The sequence below is a fragment of the Pseudochaenichthys georgianus genome, chromosome 18, assembly GCF_902827115.2.
Source record: "Pseudochaenichthys georgianus chromosome 18, fPseGeo1.2, whole genome shotgun sequence".
Lineage (NCBI taxonomy): Eukaryota > Metazoa > Chordata > Actinopteri > Perciformes > Channichthyidae > Pseudochaenichthys > Pseudochaenichthys georgianus.
In genome coordinates, this window is record NC_047520.1 from 3,685,883 (window position 1) to 3,699,951 (window position 14,069).

The 14,069-nt window shown below is 39.4% G+C and overlaps 1 protein-coding gene across 1 annotated transcript in view; it reads left to right on the forward strand.

Moving 5' to 3' along the window:
- Positions 1-14,069, forward strand: part of htr2cl1 (5-hydroxytryptamine (serotonin) receptor 2C, G protein-coupled-like 1) — a 201,288-nt gene that overhangs the window by 163,473 nt on the left and 23,746 nt on the right. Inside the window, exon 5 of the mRNA XM_034106479.2 lies at positions 2,543-2,743. Coding sequence (XP_033962370.1) covers positions 2,543-2,743 — 201 coding nt within the window. The remainder of the gene's footprint in view (positions 1-2,542; positions 2,744-14,069) is intronic.

The window sequence follows — 14,069 nt, forward strand, 5'->3', positions numbered from 1 at the left end:
GAGCTGCAACTCAACGCGAAACAAATCTCTCTACAAGGAAGGTTAAGAAAAGGCACAGCCAGTAAGAAGTTACTAAAATAAGTTATTAACAGAAACATACCAAGTAAGGTCAACTAGGAAAGCTAATACTTTAAAATAGTACAAATCTAGTGAGAGCAACTGCAACAGGCGGCACTAGAAGTAATACTAATCCTCAGTAATCCATGAAAAGCTCTAGTTAGCATTCTGAAAATGAGTGTATCAGCTGTTCTTATCAAACCACATCAAACTGGAAGAAGTGGAAATACATTAAAAGAACAAAATGACCTCATAAACAGTGTTAGCTGTGGACTCGAGTCTCTCAGCGTATACCAGACTACCAGACATCCAACACAGCCGCGAGCCAGCTGAGTAACACCACCTGTGTGTGTGTGTGTGTGTGTGTGTGTGTGTGTGTGTGTGTGTGTGTGTGTGTGTGTGTGTGTGTGTGTGTGTGTGTGTGTGTGTGTGCGTGCGTGCGTGCGTGCGTGCGTGCGTGCGTGCGTGCGTGCGTGTGTGTGTGTGTCATGCAATAAGTGTTTGACCTCTGAAAAGTTATGCAAGCTGCCTCCCACTCAACACACACACCAACCAGCGAGTGATTCACTCCACATGCATCACATACGTGCAGCTCATCCTGCGAAGTAGAGATGAAATTCAGGAGTGCGTGCGTGCGTGCGTACGTGTGTGTGTGTGTGTGTGTGTGTGTGTGTGTGTGTGTGTGTGTGTGTGTGTGTGTGTGTGTGTGTGTGTGTGTGTGTGTGTGTGTGTGTGTGTGTGTGTGTGTGTGTGCGTGCGTGCATGCGTGTGTGTGGCTGCACCTGTCCTCTGTGAAGAAAGGACTGTTCTTATAAATAGCCGCAGACGTAGTAAGACACAGAGAGGCGGACTTTGCAGTATTTCCCCGTCTTGAGAAAGCTGACTCAGCTGGAAATGAAACCACACCGATGTTCCTCTGATGCATATTACATTTCAATTTGCTATTCATCTGGACAGACTAACCTTTAGGGACATACATCTCCCAGAAACAGGAGAAAAGAGCTGCTGTTCTGACACTAAAGCCCCTTTTTCATTTGGAGACATGCAGTTGTAATATTGAGAGGAAACTTTATGAATAATATTGATTATTAACAAAAGGTTTATGAACTGGATTCCATCTGCAGCTATGAATACAGATGGTGGGTGGTTTGATTTGACATTTCTTTACGCATGATTAAATATCTTCTTTTCCCAAGTGTCCTGCTGGGGTGTAAAATGTAGCCAAAACAAGTTATAGTCCACAAATCAGCTAATTAGGCGTTTTCATTCACACCGGATTAAGCAAAGGTTAAGCCACTCATTTAATTCTCTGGCAAATTGCTCCCTGCGGTATTTCTGTAAGTTGCATCAGCACGTCGGACTGTTAAGTTAAGAGATAAGTGAGGAGGATTTTATTCCCCGTGAACCAAACTGTTCCAAGCAGTGAGCCAAAAGCACTCAACAGCAGCTTCACACTGTGTCACACTGAGACCGACTGCGACCTTTGACCTCTCTGTGGAGGGAGAGAAACAGAAGAAGGTTTCAACAAAGAGAGCATCACTGAAAACATGTCTCGTCATGTTAGCTTCACACGCAGCGAGGTTATCTGTTTTCTGCCAGATCAGCATTTTACTTACACGTGATGAGATGTAGTAGTTGTCGTAGTAGTGATGGCCCGTCCACACAGCGGCTTTGGAAAAGGCTTGGAGGTGGGCGTGTCTGAAACTCGACCAACAACCAATCACATGAATCTCCCGCCCCTGACACACAAGCAGCGGTTTGATTGGCTTGAGCTCGTACTGGCATACAATTCGATTGGCTGACGCTTCTGCCGAGGCTTCAAAAGTTGAACATTGCTCAACTTTTGCAGCGAGCCACGCCAGCAAAGCTCCGCGTCGCTTCCCACAATGCAGTTCGGCGAAAAGTGACGTCACCCCATTCAAAGTGAACGGGCAGAAGCGTTGGAAGAAGCTTCCAATGCCGCCGTGTGGACGGGCCGTTAGTCGTTTCTTTAAAGCTTTATTTCACACGTGGAAACTGACTAGGAGATGGTGTTAAGAGCGGGGATTGAACCAGCAACCTTCTGTTCAAGAGCCCACTTCTTTCACCGTTTGGTTAAAAAGTTAGTAATACAACATTTGACTGAGAAGCTGTGTGACTTCATACAACACAAAAGACACAGCAATTAGTATCTTGTCTTTCATACGAGCACAAATTCCCTGTTTATAAAAAAACATATAGATTTTTTTTTGTGTTTGCTAATCATCTAATTAACCTCTTTTGTCAGAGTATAGAACTGTCCATGTAAACGCATTTATCTAATGAGCTTATAGTATTGCTTGTAAGCCACGTTTATGCTTGACTGAAACCTTTGCTTTTCATCATGGGAACGGGGAAATGTAGTTTTAAGCACTCAGATTAATTAAAGTGCATCTCAAGCCCTTATTCTCCACTGAAGCTGAGGACGTCAGTATAACTGTAACCTCTTCTTTCCCTCGGTCTGCAGACTACGCCTGGCCCCTCCCCAGCGCCCTGTGTCCCATCTGGATCTACCTGGACGTGCTGTTCTCCACCGCCTCCATCATGCACCTGTGCGCCATCTCTCTGGACCGATACGTGGCCATCAGAAACCCCATCGAGCACAGCCGCTTCAACTCCAGAACCAAAGCCATGATGAAGATCGCCGCCGTGTGGACCATCTCTATAGGTCAGGAACCATCATACGTCATACTTTAAGATTTCTGATTCCTAAGATATACAATTCTAGCAATCAATAATAATGATAATCAATTTTATTTATAAGCCCCCTTTTAATTTGAGTAAACAAAACTCAAAGTGCTACAGAGTGAAATGGTTGAAACAAAACAACAAAAACAAATAAAACAACAAAATAAAAGCAGCGACGTTTACGCCGGCATGTAAGTAAGTAAATAAGTAAGGAGGCAAGTAAGTAAGTTGGTAAGTAGGTAGGTAAGTAAGTAAGTTGGTAAGTAGGTAATTAAGTCGGTAGGTAGGTAGGTAAGTAAGTAAGTTGGTAAGTAAGTAATTAAGTAAGTAGGTAAGTAAGTAGATAAGTAAGTAGGTACGTAGGTAAGTAAGTAGGTAAGTAAGTAGGTAAGTAGGTAGGTAAGTAAGTAGGTAAGTAAGTAGGTAAGTAAGTAAGTAGGTAAGTAGGTAAGTAAGTAAGTAGGTAAGTAAGTAGTTAAGTAAGTAAGTAGTTAAGTAAGTAGGTAAGTAAGTAAGTAGTTAAGTAAGTAGGTAAGTAAGTAGGTACGTAGGTAAGTAAGTAAGTAGGTAAGTAAGTAGGTACGTAGGTAAGTAAGTAAGTAAGTAGGTAAGTAAGTAAGTAAGTAGGTAAGTAAGTAAGTAAGTAAGTAAGTAAGTAGTTAAGTAAGTAGGTAGGTAAGTAAGTAAGTAAGTAGTTAAGTAAGTAGGTAGGTAAGTAAGTAAGTAGTTAAGTAAGTAGGTAGGTAAGTAAGTAAGTAAGTAGTTAAGTAAGTAGGTAAGTAAGTAAGTAAGTAGGTATGTAAGTAAGTAAGTAAGTAGGTAAGTAAGTAAGTAAGTAAGTAAGTAAGTAAGTAGGTAAGTAAGTAGGTAAGTAAGTAAGTAAGTAGTTAAGTAGAAACCCCATCGAGCACAGCCGCTTCAACTCCAGAACCAAAGCCATGATGAAGATCGCCGCCGTGTGGACCATCTCTATAGGTCAGGAACCATCATACGTCATACTTTAAGATTTCTGATTCCTAAGATATACAATTCTAGCAATCAATAATAATGATAATCAATTTTATTTATAAGCCCCCTTTTAATTTGAGTAAACAAAACTCAAAGTGCTACAGAGTGAAATGGTTGAAACAAAACAACAAAAACAAATAAAACAACAAAATAAAAGCAGCGACGTTTACGCCGGCATGTAAGTAAGTAAATAAGTAAGGAGGCAAGTAAGTAAGTTGGTAAGTAGGTAGGTAAGTAAGTAAGTTGGTAAGTAGGTAATTAAGTCGGTAGGTAGGTAGGTAAGTAAGTAAGTTGGTAAGTAAGTAATTAAGTAAGTAGGTAAGTAAGTAGATAAGTAAGTAGGTACGTAGGTAAGTAAGTAGGTAAGTAAGTAGGTAAGTAAGTAGGTAAGTAAGTAGATAAGTAAGTAGGTACGTAGGTAAGTAAGTAGGTAAGTAAGTAGGTAAGTAAGTAGGTAAGTAGGTAGGTAAGTAAGTAGGTAAGTAAGTAGGTAAGTAAGTAAGTAGGTAAGTAGGTAAGTAAGTAAGTAGGTAAGTAAGTAGTTAAGTAAGTAAGTAGTTAAGTAAGTAGGTAAGTAAGTAAGTAGTAAGTAAGTAGGTAAGTAAGTAGGTACGTAGGTAAGTAAGTAAGTAGGTAAGTAAGTAGGTACGTAGGTAAGTAAGTAAGTAAGTAGGTAAGTAAGTAAGTAAGTAAGTAAGTAGGTAAGTAAGTAAGTAAGTAAGTAGTTAAGTAAGTAGGTAGGTAAGTAAGTAAGTAAGTAAGTAGGTTAAGTAAGTAGGTAGGTAAGTAAGTAAGTAGTTAAGTAAGTAGGTAAGTAAGTAAGTAAGTAGTTAAGTAAGTAGGTAAGTAAGTAAGTAAGTAGGTATGTAAGTAAGTAAGTAAGTAAGTAGGTAAGTAAGTAAGTAAGTAAGTAAGTAGGTAAGTAAGTAGGTAAGTAAGTAAGTAAGTAGTTAAGTAAGTAGGTAGGTAAGTAAGTAAGTAAGTAGTTAAGTAAGTAGGTACGTAGGTAAGTAAGTAAGTAAGTAAGTAGGTAAGTAAGTAAGTAAGTAGTTAAGTAAGTAGGTAAGTAAGTAAGTAAGTAGTTAAGTAAGTAGGTAAGTAAGTAAGTAGGTATGTAAGTAAGTAAGTAAGTAGGTACGTAGGTAAGTAAGTAAGTAAGTAGGTAAGTAAGTAAGTAAGTAGTTAAGTAAGTAAGTAAGTAGGTAAGTAAGTAGGTAAGTAGGTAAGTAAGTAAGTAGGTAAGTAAGTAGTTAAGTAAGTAAGTAGTTAAGTAAGTAGGTAAGTAAGTAAGTAAGTAGTTAAGTAAGTAGGTAAGTAAGTAGGTACGTAGGTAAGTAAGTAAGTAGGTAAGTAAGTAGGTACGTAGGTAAGTAAGTAGGTAGGTAAGTAAGTAAGTAAGTAGGTAAGTAAGTAAGTAAGTAAGTAGTTAAGTAAGTAGGTAGGTAAGTAAGTAAGTAGTTAAGTAAGTAGGTAGGTAAGTAAGTAAGTAAGTAAGTAGGTATGTAAGTAAGTAAGTAAGTAGGTAAGTAAGTAAGTAGGTAAGTAAGTAGGTAAGTAAGTAAGTAAGTAAGTAGTTAAGTAAGTAGGTAAGTAGTTAAGTAAGTAGGTACGTAGGTAAGTAAGTAAGTAAGTAAGTAGGTAAGTAAGTAAGTAAGTAAGTAAGTAAGTAAGTAGGTAGGTAAGTAAGTAAGTAAGTAAGTAAGTAAGTAGGTATGTAAGTAAGTAAGTAAGTAGGTAAGTAAGTAAGTAGGTAAGTAAGTAGGTAAGTAAGTAAGTAAGTAAGTAAGTAGTTAAGTAAGTAGGTAAGTAGTTAAGTAAGGTAGGTACGTAGGTAAGTAAGTAAGTAAGTAAGTAGGTAAGTAAGTAAGTAAGTAAGTAGTTAAGTAAGTAGGTAGGTAAGTAAGTAAGTAAGTAGTTAAGTAAGTAGGTAAGTAAGTAAGTAGGTATGTAAGTAAGTAAGTAAGTAGGTACGTACGTAGGTACGTAGGTAAGTAAGTAAGTAAGTAGGTAAGTAAGTAAGTAAGTAAGTAAGTAGTTAAGTAAGTAAGTAAGTAGTTAAGTAAGTAAGTAAGTAAGTAAGTAGGTAAGTAAGTAAGTAGTTAAGTAAGTAGGTAGGTAAGTAAGTAAGTAAGTAAGTAAGTAGGTATGTAAGTAAGTAAGTAAGTAGGTAAGTAAGTAAGTAGGTAAGTAAGTAGGTAAGTAAGTAAGTAAGTAAGTAGTTAAGTAAGTAGGTAAGTAGTTAAGTAAGTAGGTACGTAGGTAAGTAAGTAAGTAAGTAAGTAGGTAAGTAAGTAAGTAAGTAAGTAGTTAAGTAAGTAGGTAGGTAAGTAAGTAAGTAAGTAGTTAAGTAAGTAGGTAAGTAAGTAAGTAGGTATGTAAGTAAGTAAGTAAGTAGGTACGTACGTAGGTACGTAGGTAAGTAAGTAAGTAAGTAGGTAAGTAAGTAAGTAAGTAAGTAGTTAAGTAAGTAAGTAAGTAGTTAAGTAAGTAAGTAAGTAAGTAAGTAAGTAGGTAAGTAAGTAAGTAGTTAAGTAAGTAGGTAGGTAAGTAAGTAAGTAGGTAAGTAAGTAAGTAAGTAGGTAAGTAAGTAAGTAGTTAAGTAAGTAGGTAGGTAAGTAAGTAAGTAAGTAAGTAAGTAAGTAAGTAAGTAAGTAAGTAAGTAAGTAAGTAGGTAAGTAAGTAGGTAAGTAAGTAAGTAGGTAAGTAAGTAAGTAAGTACAATTTATTTATAAAGCACTTCTCCCAGACATAGTCACAAAGTGCTTGACAAAGCATTAAAACATCAAGTGCTAAAAACACGATACAAACATAGAATAGAATAAAGCACACAAGTTACCCAAACCAGAAACGTCTTTAGATGGCATTTAAAGGAGTCTACAGCAGTCACAACAACCTAAGTAGTTAACACTTAATCCATAATGGCTGGATTTGCATGAAGGCTTTCAAGAGGAAGAAGCCGATTGATATCTGGGGACTTTCATGACCTGTTCTGCCCTGAAGACAGAATAAAGCTGAGCTCAACTGATGAAAAGAACACTGTCGAGGCTCAAAAGGTGAATTTGAACTCCTTTTACAACCCCCCGACAAGATGTGGTTAAAATCCAATCTGTGTTAGGGAGTCGGTGATTCAGGTTATGATCATTTTGAGGCGGGATTTCTCTGGTTTTATTGCATTTCTTTTTATGTTCCTGTTAATTTGTCCACCCCCTGCAGAACATTTCATTACTACAGACTTTCTGAAACTGTCTATTGATGCTAAAAGCCAGAAGTGATTTGCATCAAATACTTACTATAATCTCTAGAGGGGATCGCAAGCACTTTTCATATCCATCGTTATCAGCCGAATAGACAGTGATATGAAATTCATTATTCACACATTGGAAATGAATGGCTATTAGCTAATTGTCTCCTGGCTATTAGCATTAGCCAGGAGACAAAACACTGCTTGCATACAGAGATGGACAAGCGTTAAGGATATACATATTAATTCAGATTTTAGTGTAGCAAGTTCACTAGCATTCCCATGCAGCTCGTCAATTCAATTATATATATATACTATATGTTTATTTTAATGCTGTCAAAATTATCGCGTTAACGGCGGTAATTAATTTTTGGAATTAATTGCGTTAAAATATTGAACGCATTTAACGCATGTGCAGAATGGCCCGCCCCATAGGCCTACGTGCCACCAGTGGCAGCGCCAGGGTATGGCTGGGGTAGGCTACAGCCATACCAAGAAATGGCTTATCCCCACCATGAAAAATGATGTTAAAGTAAGCAAAATAAAGCCAACTCGTGCGGACTAAATTGCACAGACAGCAGTTAGTAAGATTGATTTCAGTAGCCACTTGTCTGGAAATACCGAAGACCAGAAACGGTTTTGAAAACTTTTGTCACGTAGTGATCGTCTTCTCAATAGAACATCTTTGATAATGTCTTCTGGCCAATCAGAATCAAGATAACGGCGTGGTGTTGTTGCAGGAAGTCCCGACGGAGAATACTCTTGCTGTAGTACAGGGCTGCACATAACTGGTACGCAGCAGGTTATGTGCGTAATCTGAAATGCGTACCGTCACTTGTGTCACAAAGTGCATTTGCGTACCGAGTACTTGTGAAGCTTTTCCAGAAGGCGGTACAACACAACGGAATTGTGCCAAAACTACGCCAACCCCCCCCCCCCTTCACTGGAGAACTGCGCTAAAACAGCTGATCACAACGTTCACACTCTGTGATCACGAAGTACTCCACTAGCCCCCCCCCGTCTGTCGACTTTCCTGAAGTACTCCCCCGTTGATAGAAATCAACACGTAATGAATTCAGACCCCGCGGTTTGATGATTGATAGGTGTGTGGGTTGTCTTTCATTTTGACACGCAGAACAATGTTATAATAAACATACATACTGTATGTTAAATGGATATATCCGCCTTCTTTCATTTATCTTTCCATTCCCACAACAATATACATAAATAAATGGCATATTTTGGACATAGTTCGAATGGTGATTAATCATGATTAATTAATTTTAAGCTGTGATTAATCTGATTAAAAATGTTAATCGTTTGACAGCCCTAGTTTATTTACATATAATTGGTTTTCTTCTCAAGGCTTTCTGATCTAAAATCAGCCTTAAACTCATTACGCCTTATTATGCTTTTTGGGGTTGTCCCTTTCCTGTAGTGTTATGTAGGTTTTCGAGGGCGTTATAGGGCCCCTTTAACTTATACGGAGATATACCATCGACCCTTAATAAGGAAGAAAGTTGCCTCAAATCAAGGTCCTTGTTGTGACTTTCCTCGATCTTTAAATCATATTGCTTCATCTTCATCAACACAACATGTGAGTCGTTGTTATTTAATGTGTGTGTATGGCGCACGTCAACAACATCTCGTCCATGTGTCCTTGATCTACAAAGTTCATTTCTGACCTTGTCAACAGTCTACATAATAACCTCACTTTCGATCCCATCACGAGCTCTGATATCTGTCCTGCCTCTAATGTCCCTCATCACTGGGTGTGTCCCCGTCCCCCCCATTGTTAGAGCAATCTATTCTGCTGTATAATAGCCTGAGGAAATCAGTGTGTGTGTGTGTGTGTGTGTGTGTGTGTGTGTGTGTGTGTGTGTGTGTGTGTGTGTGTGTGTGTGTGTGTGTGTGTGTGTGTGTGTGTGTGTGTGTGTGTGTGTGTGTGTGTGTGTGTGTGTGTGTGTGTGTGTGTGTGTGTGTGTGTGTGTGTGTGTGTGTGTGTGTGTGTGTTGCCTTTATGAGTCTCTAAAACTTCTCCATCTCTCTGTCTGACCTCCTGTTGGGTCGTTTCGTGCCCCTTTAAGACCCAGGAGGGCTTCCATGTCTTAACACGTGCTCCCACACACACACACACACACACACACACACACACACACACACACACACACACACACACACACACACACACACACACACACACACACACACACACACACACACACACATACCATGTATACATCACTTCAAGGGACATTACATTGACTTACATGCATTTTCCTGGAGACTTATCCTAACCTTAACCATAACCAACACATGCCTAACCCTAACGCTTACCCTTATCCTAAACCTAACCAAGTCTTCACCCTAAAAGTAATGATTCCCAAAAGATGTAGGTCCCCACAAGTATAGTAATGCTAGACCACACACACACACACACACACACACACACACACACACACACACACACACACACACACACACACTCATATATACCCGGTGATATCATTAGTCTGACTTCCTCTTACCCTACAGAGTCTGCCCTATGCTAAGTCATTAGCATAACCCCCCCTGGCATACCGTAGTGTTCTCCGGAAGAAGTCCTATATCTAGGATATTTACTTAATCTGATTCCGATGTGGGATGTAATACGAGTGACCGCACCGACCTGAGAGTCGCATGACATCCAATGTGTTGGTTAAAGCATGTCATCTAAAGAAAACACGGAATAAAGTTGACTGTTTTCGGTCTCGATAGCGGCAGTGAAGATGGAGATGATTGACACCTTGAGATACAAAGGCGCACACTCGCTGCTGTCTGCTTTTAAATCCTAAGAAATCCCTGAGTCCATTCCCTTGACCCCTCAAAATCGCAGCATTTGGCAACGATTGAGGTCTGAGAGGGCGTACAGCGATCAATGCTACAGGATCAGCGAGGACACATCCGGCAGAAGACGTATTCATTCGACATGAGGAGATTTTCCACCTCTTTTTTAAACTGTTGTTGTATCTAGTCCTTCCTCTTCAGACCACTTCAAGCTCGTGCATCTGCTCGAGCTGAAGTACCAATCTAGATATAACAGTTTCCTCTCGTGTGGCACATCTTCAAAGGCAGAGCGAGCGGCGAGCTCAAAGTACCTCGGTCTGTCTTTTAAAGCCATATTGTACTAATGGACTGTTTTTAAGACGTTGGCACGAGACCAAATCATGTTTCGAATCGGCAAGGTCTTTGAGAAACGAGCAGTTCAATCAGGTTTCTCACATCAATGAGAAAATCGATTACCTTTCCTTAAGACGCGCCTTCTGGAGTCATTCTCGTGTCTTGCAGCCAGTCGAGTACTTTTTCACATTTCTGCTTAATAGTGGCTGAATGTACCCGTCGGCAGACATGTTTCCTGTCTCATGTATTCACCGATCCCTCTCACAACACGCTGGTTTTAAGTGGATGGGGTCGGCGAGGTGGATCGTGTTTCCTGTGCATTCACACGGTTGCTCGAAAATCAGAAAACAGCAGATGGTTGTAATTATTTTATCTCTTTGTGTTGTGCGATTAAAAACTGAGAATCACTCTCTTCAACGTATCATCACTTCCTGCCGACATCTTCACGAGTGAGAGAACATCTGGTAATCGACCTGAAAGTGGAAATACTTCACTTTTGAAACAAGAGGTATCACAGACTTTCTAGTAGATGTCAGAAGCTGAACGATAGCTAACGATAGCTAACGTTAGCACGCGGCAAAAAGCGCGTCCATAAATTCAATGAATTAACTTCAATTGAAAGAAATTATATAAGAAGTATTTTTCTTTAAGTGAAAATGCGCTTTCAAAATGTGGGATCCCTTATTATTAATTGAGGTGGGGAGGGGGATTAAGTCAGTCTGAGCTATGTCATACCTATTTGTATGCTTTCACTGTCTGTCCATAGCCTTTATGTGCCTTGTATTTATTCTTATGTGTGCTTTTTTTATCTATTCGTGTAATATTATATGTTATTATAATGTTATGTTCATTGTGAAGCACTTTGGCAAACCCTCTGTTTCTAAACTGGCTATATAAATAAAGTGGATTGGATTGAGAGTTATTTAAAATGCTTTCTCCGACCCTGGATATTCTTTTGATGGTAACCTTGACTTTAAAAACATGACTTGGATCCCCCCCGGCAATATTAATATTTAATTTGGTTTCTAACCTTTATTTCAAAAAGCGGTTTGAATCCCGTCAGAGAAGAGAACATATTTATTACCTCCACATTTTCTCACCCCTTCCCTTCCTCTGTAATAATTCATGTTCAGTCCCCTTGCTTGCAAATCCCCCTGCGTCTCTAAACACACATCCAACAGCGACTATCTCTCCTCAAGATCACATTTACTCTGTTGAGAAACGTGTCATGTGTACAGGAAAGCATTGAGGTGTTATTATCAGTGTGGAAACAGACGTACAGTGTGAGCAGGCAATAGCAGTTACATATCTCTGATGAAAAGACATTTACATTGTTTATTCGTTTAAACCAAAACAACAGAGGACAGAGTTGTTTCTCTGGGACAGAACAACATTCAAGGTTCAGTTTTACATCCTCTCCAGAGATGGCCAAAGTACACGCATCCTTTACTCAAGTAGAAGTACAGATACTCGTGTTATAATGATCACGCCACCAAACACGCATTCAGACTAAAGGAACCAGCTGTTTGAAAAATGAGAGAAGTAGAAAGTACAGGTATTTGAGTTCAACATGTGAGAAGTAGAAAGTACAGGTATTTGAGTTCAACATGTAAGAAGTAGAAAGTACAGGTATTTGGGTTCAACATGTAAGAAGTAGAAAGTACAGGTATTTGAGTTCAACATGTAAGAAGTACAAAGTACAGGTATTTGAGTTCAACATGTGAGAAGTAGAAAGTACAGGTATTTGAGTTCAACATGTAAGAAGTAGAAAGTACAGGTATTTGAGTTCAACATGTAAGAAGTACAAAGTACAGGTATTTGAGTTCAACATGTAAGAAGTAGAAAGTACAGGTATTTGGGTTCAACATGTGAGAAGTAGAAAGTACAGGTATTTGAGTTCAACATGTAAGAAGTAGAAAGTACAGGTATTTGAGTTCAACATGTAAGAAGTAGAAAGTACAGGTATTTGAGTTCAACATGTGAGAAGTAGAAAGTACAGGTATTTGGGTTTGACATGTAAGAAGTAGAAAGTACAGGTATTTGAGTTCAACATGTAAGAAGTAGAAAGTACAGGTATTTGAGTTCAACATGTGAGAAGTAGAAAGTTCAGGTATTTGAGTTCAACATGTAAGAAGTACAAAGTACAGGTATTTGAGTTCAACATGTAAGAAGTAGAAAGTACAGGTATTTGAGTTCAACATGTAAGAAGTAGAAAGTACAGGTATTTGAGTTCAACATGTGAGAAGTAGAAAGTACAGGTATTTGGGTTTGACATGTAAGAAGTAGAAAGTACAGGTATTTGAGTTCAACATGTAAGAAGTAGAAAGTACAGGTATTTGTGTTCAACATGTGAGAAGTAGAAAGTACAGGTATTTGAGTTCAACATGTAAGAAGTAGAAAGTACAGGTATTTGAGTTCAACATGTGAGAAGTAGAAAGTACAGGTATTTGAGTTCAACATGTAAGAAGTAGAAAGTACAGGTATTTGAGTTCAACATGTAAGAAGTAGAAAGTACAGGTATTTGTGTTCAACATGTAAGAAGTAGAAAGTACAGGTATTTGTGTTCAACATGTAAGAAGTCAAAGTAAAAAGTCGTCAGAAAAACAAGTAGTGGAGTAAAGTACTGATACCAGAAACATGTACTTAAGTACAGTGACGAAGTATGTGTACTGCACTACTTCCCACCCCTGCTCCTCCCTTCTTCCCCGCAGTCCTTCACATCCGGCTGCTTCCGAGTCATAAGACATCCTGTGTTTTCCTTGACCCCTCGATAGGGTCTGCTCCGCTACATGCTGCCATGATTGAGGTCTGAGAGGGCTTCCTGCGATCAATGCTGACGGATTAGCAAGTACACATCCGACAGAGGATCCTTGCCTCTTTCCCTCTGGTGGAATAACGCTTTGACTCAGAGGTGGTTTCACTGTCGGTCCACGACGACCACAGCTTACACAACAGGACATCTCTTCCTATGCCTTATAATCACTCTTCAGTCTTTGATTGGGTTCACTAAAATCCAGAGGCGGCGCGTGAGGAAGGCTAAATCACTTGTTTCACCTGACGCTGGCCGCCTCCGGCGTCTATAGAAAAGAGATCAACTCAGTGGAAGCACCGCCTGCTGACCAATCAGAGCTCAGTGTGCGGAGTTTAAATGTATCAAGTCATATCACAGGATAAAGGAAATACAGTTTAAACTGCCGTATGCAGAGAAGACGTGTCGCACTTATCATTCATATCACATTCAATCAGATCATCGATCATATCATAATATATCATATGTTTCCTTATCTGAGTCAGCTGAGCCGTATTTGGCCGTGCATCACTCACAGCGTCACATGCTGTATGCAGACGTATTATTTTAAGCAACACATTAAGTTGACGGAACACTCAACTCAAATGTCATTAAAGTCAGATCCCCTCGTGTCTTAGATGGAGTGATATCATAAAACTGTTACGCTTTCAAACACTCTGTAGTTATGTTTTAACCCGTTGTTCTATATTCTCCTTGCAGGTGGCTTGTATCCTGGATTATATGTGTAAATCATGGATTTTCAAAGTTCATATTTGTCTAATATTAGTTTACTTTTCATGAATGAAGTGTGACGCTGCGCTGTCAGTACACTTGTCCCTGTTATTGGTCAAATGTCGCTAACCCCGCCCCTTTCACGTGAACGCGCTCTCAGCTGGAGAGAGAAACCCTGCCTTGATTTACCGAGTTGATAACCAGCGTCGTAGGACCGCTTAGCGAGATCTCGTTTGTTAGGGTTAAGATAACTCAAACTTATCCAGGGTCTGTTGAACTGGCTTCGTAGTACACAGGGCACAGGTGGCTGCATAGCAGCGCTAATGTCAAAGACACAAACATTATACATTATGTTTTTCTTTTACCAGGATGCAGTGA